At 30.1% G+C, this 10,165-nt stretch overlaps 1 protein-coding gene across 1 annotated transcript in view; it reads right to left on the bottom strand.

The window, feature by feature from the left end:
- Positions 1 to 7,206: 7,206 nt before the first annotated feature.
- The window catches only part of LOC115890721 (transient receptor potential cation channel protein painless-like), a 30,675-nt gene continuing 27,716 nt past the window's right edge, over positions 7,207 to 10,165 (bottom strand). The window contains exon 7 of the mRNA XM_030911024.1: positions 7,207 to 8,586. Coding sequence (XP_030766884.1) covers positions 7,276 to 8,586 — 1,311 coding nt within the window. The 3' untranslated portion in view covers positions 7,207 to 7,275. The remainder of the gene's footprint in view (positions 8,587 to 10,165) is intronic.

The raw sequence follows: 10,165 nt of genomic DNA, 5'->3' as shown, positions 1-10,165 counted from the left end.
GTGCAACCAATAGGGCATTCCATTTTATGAGTAGCATTATTTATAGTTTCAAACATTAATTATAATACAGAATATTGAAAATACTACTTGGAATTATTAAAAATAGTCTGGTTTGGATGTGGTACAAGACATATTAAAAGCATTAGACATATTTTTACTGCTATAATGAAAAAATGTACATTTTATGACCACATAACAAAAGTTGTGTATCGATTTTTACCTGTGAAATGTAATTCCAGCCACTTTTTTCTCGCTTCGTCCTTTGCAGCCATACGCTGAAGATCTCACCATATTAAACAACACAGTTTATAAATTTAAAACAAAACAGTTGTCACAAAAAACATAAAAATTCGCTCGGTGTCACCTCGAAATCTTGTCACCAAAGTATGGCCGCCGATCGAATTTTGGCCTCACAAACCGATCACGGGAGAATATCAGAGAAATAGAAGGGATAGAGAATGAGCGTCAACATGCGCAGAAGGTCTAATCAAGTTGGGCGCCATATTCCAGGTCTTCCTGTCATTTTGTATATAGGTGGTAATCTATAAGTAATCAAATATCAATTTGCTGTTTTCAACCATACGGGGGGCAATTTAAATTTAGTGAAATTCTATCATTTATTATGGTTAGTTAACATTAATATGATTTAATTATCAGTTTCAAAACTGCGTACAATATTGGTATATAATACACTAAATATATGAATATTCTGACAAAAGACGCTACGGACAGATGACCTTTTCGTCGTTAAACACTCGAAATGATATTAAATAAGTATTTACAATATTTCATGTTTACTTGTACTGAATTACGCGTTTCAATTTAAAATTTTTGCAAATTTGGTAAAAATTGTTCTAAACACCTTTTTGTTCAAGTTGTATATTCATAAAAAACATTTGGTTCATAATTATTTTTGATGATTACCTACCTTGTATTTTTAATATAAACCTAGAAAAAATATGTTTTTGTTTTATTTTTTTTATTCGTCCCATCAGGGTGCAGCCACACTATCTTAAAAACGGCGTATCGGCGTAACGGCGTAATGACCTTGAATAGATTTCCATTAATTCTATTGGCTGAAACATTCATCTGTCAGAAATTTTATCTGTCAAATTCATCTGTCAAAAATTTCAGCCAATAGAATTACTGGAAATCGATTCAAGGTCATTACGCCGTTACGCCGATACGCCGTTTTTAGGATAGTGTGGCTGCACCCTCAAATGGGTTTGGTGTTTCAAAAACTGTTACATAATATGTCCTCTGACAAATATTTTCATAATACATAAACATCATTGATTTTATTAAGGGTATTATTATTAGTATTTATCCTGTTTTTGTCGACAATAAAAACTCAATCTTGTAATAGAACATCAATTTTATATTTCGTAAAATTATTTTGATACAAATTCAATTTGTCAAAATTCAAGTCATTAATATATTGATAAATAACCCAAATTATTCCTAAATATTTTATTATAAAAAAAACTGTTACCGGTAAGTTTGTAAAACACATTATGGTTTGTCAAATACTAGAAAAAATCATTTATTTTTTGCACAAAAAGAAGCTTGTCGATCCTTATTTGTCCATAACAAAATTCTGTATGTACAACATACATATACCTAATTTATTATTAAGAAAATTAGATTATATGATCTCAGAATTTTAAGATAAAATAGTTTCTTCTCAACTGTAATATTGTCAACTTTGGCCTGTATTTTATCTATTTAAAAACATGGGATTGACAATCCCCTTACTAAAATACATACTGGAAGGTACCGATTAAGTTTCATTGCATCAAATACCTTTGCTATAAATCCTGGCTCACAATTTAAGGCCATTGCAAAATGCTTTTGAACTTCATCATAGATTTTACAAGAATAAAAGTGTAATATTGAAACAAAGTAACACTGTAAGCTTCATAACTAATAGTCTCATTTTTAATACTCTTTAAATATCATCTCGTTAACAATTATGAATATTATATGATTTTTCTCAGTGATTTGTGGCACAGATACAAATTAATATATGCCCCATAACAGTTTTTAAATAAGAAACTTCTGCCTACAGATTTAATTTTCTTATTGGCATAATACCCTCTTCCTATATAAATCTTGCCATTTTTCAGTCCAATGTTCCTTGTTTTTACAGTTGTAGGAATACTAAAAATGTTGACTATAGAACTTGATACTATGTTTGAAAAAGCCTTCATACCTGTAACTGTGCATAAATCTAATTAACTGAATTCTCCTCCTCTTGACACTCTGAACACTGCTGCTGCTAATGTTAGAAATATTTAGCACAAAACTACAACTACCTACAACAAACTTTACAATAAAAATGTTAAATTTTCGCTGTTCGATTAAAATACCCTATCTTATGTTTTCTTTTTCTCCAAATAATCTTCTTGTCAAGTAAGGACCAATCTTATTTGACATATTTCTGGTACACTTGAACTTGTGCTTTCACGGACACTATAAGAGTGCACTGTTTTACAGAAGCATGAACATTGATTCCAAGTATCTTCTTCCTCCACACGTAATAAAAACATCCTCTTTAAATGGCCACATCATACACTTATTTTTGACCAATCCCAATTACAATCACGATTTTTACAAATAGCCTTTAGGAAAACTAAAAATAAACAGTTTTGGATCATCTTGGATCTTGGAACATGAAAACTAATCATTTTTCCCGGCGTATTAGCTTTCTTAGAATGACTATGACAATATACAATAAGACTTTTTGAATTAGTGTTTAGAATAATTGAGACTCTGATTGAGATAATAATAAATTTTAACTAGATAACAACACGAACGAAAAAAAAAAACAAAACAAACAGATGTCAATTAAAGAGGGGAAGTGAGAAGTGACAGCGAGACCTGGAAGATGTCTGCCATGTCTGCCATCTTGCCGTCGACAAAAATTTGGATGCGCACTCGTCCAGTGCCTTCTATTAAAAGATCGGCCTACGGGCGGACTTTTGTTTACTTCATCAGCTGTACATACTTAGATATTGGATTAGATTCCGTTTCATATTTTGTCGGTTGATTTTTGGTTTTAACTCTTTGATTTTTGGTATTATTTATTATTGTAGTGCAAAAAACTAATTATTTTGGTGTTGAAGTGACATAAACTACTACCAGATATATGGTCACTCTCGGTTTCGCATAAAAAAAATAGAAAAATTGAAAAATTACACGTTGTGTAAGTGATTTAACCTAAAAGTGCCCATACATTTTTTACTCATCGTGATTTTTGTGTGTGTTTTTTAAGACTCTAACAATTCATCAATAAAGCTTAAGTGGAGTGTGTTTTTGTGCTATGCCTCATCTTTGTTGTGTTCCTGGTGGAAAGGATAGTTATACTAGGCAGCCTAAAGTGTCCGGAAGAGCAAGAAAAATGGGTACGAGTTATAAATCAAGAGAATTCTATTGAAAATATCTTTAATAAATTTAAAAATAATATTCTCCCATGATAGTATTAATGAAAACTGGACAATTATGTTTATTTTATTCATATTGTGGAATCTCCATTCCAAGTGTTGTTGGTGCAGCTTTGATAGATTCAAACACGTAAGATAAACATGTCAGTAGGTATTATGATCTAGGGAAAAATAAAGAATATGTGTATTAAAGATCATGAAAAAGATTATTATTTTGAGTTCAAATTTTAAAAAAGATTTTTCTAAAGACAAGACTGATACAGTTTAAAAGAAGAATGTGTTTTTGTTTGATAATATATAATGTATGTCAAGCATAACATATATTTGTTCAGTAATTTTTAATGAATAGTGTTGATTATTTATAATACCAAATAAATATCAAATATTTTAAGTGATGGCTGAATACAATGTGAATAAAATAACAATAAAATTGGTATATTTGCATAATACAAAATTAAGTTTTAAGTATAAAGGTGTTACTAAAAATACTAAGAAATTCATATTTCTTTGTTTTAATTGGTCTAATGTTATTTACATTTTACGTAAGAATTATACCGTATCATCGAAAAAAATCGGCGTCTAGTTGGCTTGGAAATGAACATTGATGACATTCCCTAAATAACTGACACATAAAATAATTAACTAGAATTTTACAATCTTGGAAAATTTGATATTCTTGAACCTTGATTCTAAATATTCTAAATTTTTGATTTTCTTGGAATTTAGGTTCGGGAAAAACGCTGATTGATTTTTCATTATTTTTATTTGGTTTAAAAAAAAACGGTTCGGCTAACATTATAGCCTCCATCAGTGTTGTGTCATATGAAAAAAATAGTGTCGAATATAATCCAAAAAATTGCATATAAAATATTCACACCACGCACATAATGTGGTATACCCATAATGTTTACTGCGTACTCCATAGTCAATGTAGATCATTTTAGTGTTAAGAATAATAATTTTAAAAAATATGTGGTCATCTTTTGATAAGTTTATATTAGTTTATTAATTGCAGTAAACATTATGAGGTGTGAATTATATTGTATATGTAATTTTTTGGATTATATTCGACACTATTTTCTCATATGACACAACACTGTGAAAACTATAGTTAGCCGAAACGTTTTTTAAACCAAATAAAATAATGAAAACCCAAATGAAAAACTTAATCAGCGTTTTTCCCGAACCTAAAAAATCCCAAGAAAATCAAAAATTTTAGAATAATTTAACATATAAAATGCCAGCGATCTTCATTTCATAGCCATCGCTGACGCCTTTTTAGATAATATTGTATTATTTGTAAATATAATTTTTCGAACATTGATACTTGCAAAATATACATATAAATTTTGTGAATGCAAATAATAATACATCACTATTAGTAGATATTAAATGTTTTTGTTAAATTAGATCGATTTTCAAACCCCAAAATTTAAAATATATTTACATTTTACCCATTATCTTATGTACCTATACATTATTTTACATTGTAAAACATTTGCTGCATTTGTATGGTTCATAGTTTATTTGCCAAAGTATTTATTACTATAAATAGGTATATATGTTGTAGTTATTAACTGTATATTATGTATATTTCATTTAAACTATATCATTTTTAAAATACAAACCAAAAATCTGAGGAATAATTATGTTTTCCATGTATTCTACAACATATTTATTAATCCGTTATATCTAACTAGCGTGACGTCATAAATCTCGCCCGCAGGCTGATCTTTTAATAGAAGGCACTGACTCGTCGAAGCTCATTCTCCCACTTCCATATCTCTGGAGAATATGCGTGTTACCCGTCCCCTGTCTTTCCTTGTCTAAGTTTTGGGCCATTTTGGACACTAAAATTAACAGAATTCTTTAAATTAATATGTCTAAGTTCAGTTACTAATTATTAGATGTCGCCACAGTATTTTATTACAGAAACCAGTAAAAAAGAAATAACAGGTTTGACTACTTCCCAATAGTTAGCACCACATTAAAATATAGTTCTAAATTTTATTCAGAGATGGCGCCAATTTAACATTCTCTTAGGGCACTAAAATTTATAGAATTTTTTAAATTATGTCTAAGTTCAGTTACTAATAATTAGATGTCGCCACGGTATTTCATTACAGAAACCAGTAAAAAAAAATTACAGGTTTGCCTACTTCCCGATAGTTAGCACCACCAGAGTGTTTAGTTCAAAGAAACTCCACAAGTTTTACATGGCGCTGTAACCAGTTACCCGCGCATTGTTTTTAATTTAAATGATTAAAAATGATTTTCACGCGTTGAAAAGTGGCATTTGAGGTGTTTTAAGGCATTGAAAGAGTTTAATTATGTTGTAATATTGAAATATTGGTTATAAAGTATTGGTTTCAAAGTTTTAGAGTTAAAAATATATTTGTTATGGCGATTTAAAGTGGATAAATCGGTTTAAAAGTGTTGTAGAAGCTCACAACTGATTTGTTCAACTACAGTCAATACAAAACTACTGTATAACGTTAAATAAATAAAACCGGGCAAGATGGCAAGATATACCTAGTACTGCATTTCAACATAATAAATTCAAATCTCTATCGACTCTAAGAAGCGTCCTAACAAAAACAAGGCCGGAATCACTGAAACAAGAGAAAGAGTACATCTATCAGGTACATTGTGAATGCGGTGAGTCGTATATTGGCGAGACTGAACGTCCTCTTAATGTACGACATGGCGAGCACAAAAAGCATGTACAAAAAGGTGAAATAATGAAGTCAGGTATTGCGGACCATATTTGGTCAAAACAGCATAATATAAAGTGGTGGGAAGCTCGGGTTCTCCACAGGGAACATTCGAAAAAGCGTAAATTTAAAAAAATCGTTTTTATAGCACCAATAAAGGTACTCTAATGGACATTGGACATATAGTTTAAGGAATTAGATTAGTTTACTTTAGATAAGGGTCAGTGATCCTTCCGATCGAAACGTTGTGCTAATCAAAATAAATAAAGGCAATGGAAGTCCGAAAATCCCATACCCGGACGGGTATGGGTATTTCGCCACTGGAAGAAAATCTACAAAATAAAATAGTTATTTTTTTAAACACTTCTGCATTAATCCGAACGGAAACTACTTGTCAGAAGTTAGGTTTACAGATATACAAATTACAGATATACACAATATACAAAGTCTATCTCTTCCCGTCGTTGGAAGCAAAAAATACAAAGAATAAAGAAAAAAACTATTTAAAATATTTAAATTCAACTATTCGAGAACACTTTAGTTTTTTTTAAACAGATACGTGTATAAAAACCGTTGACGTTCTGTTAAAATGACATTATATTAAGTTAAACTTCAAAATTAACAATTACTATCTGATAACAATTACTCAATAAGGTAAAAGCAAACAAACCCAAACTTTCTGTATAATTATTTTTAATGTTTAAGTATTTTATGTTTATTTATGTTATGTTCTTTAAAATCAAAGAAGCGATTGCCATAGATTACTAACATCTACAGATATGCATGAGCAATACTTTTATTTTTATTAAATTGTATTAAAAAAGCCTCTTTTAATTTTCTTTTAGAAGCTATCGCTCTTTTCATTATAATTTTGGCGTTATTAAAATTTATTCTGTGCTCTGTGTCCCATGAATGCTGACAAAATCTTAGATTTGTGAAAATCTCCCTTTCTCAAATAATCTTTATGTTCTTTAATTCGAACATTTAAGGGTCTATTTATTAATTTTTTATTTCTTTTAGTTTCGAGATAGGTAATAAAATTATTAATATATTTAACATATAGAAAATTTATTTACAATTATAGCGTTAAAATATAAACTTACTGAATCTAAATAATACTACATTAGCTGACGTTTGGGATCAATGATATTTAAAATACTGTCCAGTTTCTTCATCAGCAAGTCGATATTATCCGTGATATTTCTCTCTTTTTGAGACTGAATGATGCTTTGAGTTCTTCTTACGGTTTCCCTGTCCAAAAATACTCCCGAGCAGGAAAAGCAACTTTTTCTGTAACCTTTACTCTGGCTTCCAGTGTCTACTTGTACATTTCCACGCCGATTAGGGTATAGTATTAATTCGTAGTTTAAATATTTCGGAAATAGACAAGCATATTCAGCAAAAGACCGGCATATACTCCAGTGGAAAAATTTCGGAACCGGCAAACAACAACATATGTCACTTATTTTCTCCATAAAGTTTACAGGGACTATATTCCCGAGCAATATAGTTTCCACATACCTTACATGTTTTGCTCTAGCGATGTAACCGACTAATTCTGCATCGTTTTTAATCATTTGAGTATCGCTAACCGCCAAACCATTTAGCAGATTCAACAGAATAATTGCGATCATAAAAATGAACAAAGCGAATATTATTTTACTCGTAACAGGGAATGTATTGAAATTTATGCTACCAGCATCAAATTCTCCAGTTAACATAATGACAGTTTTAAAAACTGACTTGTATGGGTCGTCAAAAAATGTTTCTTCTTTTTCATCGCTTTTAGAAGATTCGTTTTTAGTATTCCCTACGGCACTGATGGCTTCCTGAACTGTTATATTAGAAGGTGTAAACAAGAGAAAGAAACTCAAAGCAAAAGCAATTATTAGTATGGAGTACCACCCAAGGAACTTAAAGAAATTAAATGAGACCGTTTTTAGCATTACCACGTTGGTGGAAAAATAAGGATGCTGACCTAGAATCAAAACTAATTCGAAAGCAGCTAACAAAATAGCCACAGCAGACAGCTGTTTTCTAGTGTCGTAGGAAGACTCACAAAACACTATAGTTATTGTGATGATTATCAACACTATCTCAATATAGTTTTCGTAGGCTCTAAAATAGTTCTTGGTAGCGATTACCATTTGAAATATTTCCCTAAAAGCTAATATCAACAAAGTTACGAATAATACAACATAAGAGATGCGACCAATAAGTTTAACTGAAGGAATGGGTTCTGTTGAAGAGTAATATGCGTAATCTGTAAAAATATAGAGAATTAGAGAAAGCAAAAAAGCGACGTAGAACCAAAGGTTCACCCAAAATAACCATTGGATGCGTCTCCATTTCATAAACAAAAAGCTGGATATGACGGGGTGTTTCAACAGGTGCTTAAACTCAGCTGCAGTGCTCATAAAATAGATAACCTAAAAATTTAACGCAATATGTTAATTGATAACATCCCCATAACTACAAAACATCCCCCTTTAGTTTGTTCTCACACTAAATTCATGAAATATCGATCTCTATATTTAATTTAATTGTTTTTGAATACTACGGAAACATTTTTTTAATTGTAACGAAATAGGTATATTAATATTATATTATACAGGGTGTCCCACTTAAGATGGATACAAGCCAATATCTTGGCTTTTTGTTGAGCGATCTTTTTCATTTTTGGCAGGAGGCTGTATGGATATAAGACGTACATTTTGCCCAGGGTAAGAAATGCGATACCTCATAGACGTACGTTTTAATGGGGTTTGATTGAGTCAAGAGTAAACTACCCTTAGGACAGTATTTATTTCAAATCTGATAAATTATTTTGAATCCTCCTTAACTAAGATACTTAAGTTCTAATTTTGATAAATATTGATACAGGGCGTGTCATTAAAATAAGACATTTTTATTTTTATTATAATTTTTTTAAGTACTAGTTGTTTAGAACATATTTTTCAAAGTTAATAATGATTGTTTTAAATATCTAACTATTTGGATTTTTTAAAACATTCCTCAATAAAACGAATAAAAATCATATGTCAGATTCCATTGAAAACTGGGGTTTTAAAGTATTTTGTAACTCATTTTATTCACTTGTATTAGCAAACTTAAAAAACAATTTTTTAAAGTAAACAAAATAAAACTAAACGTTCTCTAACCCAGTGTGAGTACATATTATCAAAGTAAAACCACAGATAACACATAATCAAAAAAATAAATGTGTTATCTGTGGTAAAACCTCTGAAGGTGGGTAAGGGGACAAATAACTCACAATCTAATAATTGTTTAGATTGTGAGTTATTTGTCCCCTTACCCGCCTTCAGAGGTTTGACTTTGATAAACAAAATAAATTGAAAATATTTAGTTTTTTTGTATCATATCTTAATTATTATGGAAGCCATCTGAAAACTTAAATCGATTATTAATTGATAATTGGTTATTCATAATAAACCTGTTGTTTGTCCAATGGCGTCGTAAGTACTTAAAAAATAATAATAAAAATAAAAATGTCTAATTTTAATGACGCACCCTGTATCAATATTTCTTAAAATTAGAACTTAAATATCTTAGGTAAGGAGGATTCAATAAAATTTATCAGATTTGAAATAAATACTGTCCTAAGGGTAGTTTACTCTTGACTCGAAAAATATCAAACCCCATTAAAACGTACGTCTATGAGGTATCGCATTTCTTACACTGGGCAAAATGTACGTTTTATAGCCATACAGCCTCCTGTCAAAAATGAAAAAGATCGCTCAACAAGCAACCAAGATATTGGCTTGTATCCATCTTAAGTGGGACACCCTGTATATTAAAAATTACAATAAAAAATTGCAATTAATTTTAATATACCTATTTTTTCACAATAGAAAAAATGCTTATATAAATACCCGATCGAACGTTGGTAAAATAAGTGCATATACACCAGTAATTAATGAGGAAATTGCCAAAATCACACACTGAATATTCACAAAACACAACGAAATAAAAGTATTGACATATTTA

Source organism: Sitophilus oryzae, unplaced genomic scaffold, assembly GCF_002938485.1.
Source record: "Sitophilus oryzae breed Bouriz unplaced genomic scaffold, Soryzae_2.0 scaffold_909_pilon_pilon, whole genome shotgun sequence".
Taxonomy (NCBI): Eukaryota; Metazoa; Arthropoda; class Insecta; order Coleoptera; family Curculionidae; genus Sitophilus; species Sitophilus oryzae.
This window is presented reverse-complemented; position numbering and strand designations above follow the sequence as displayed.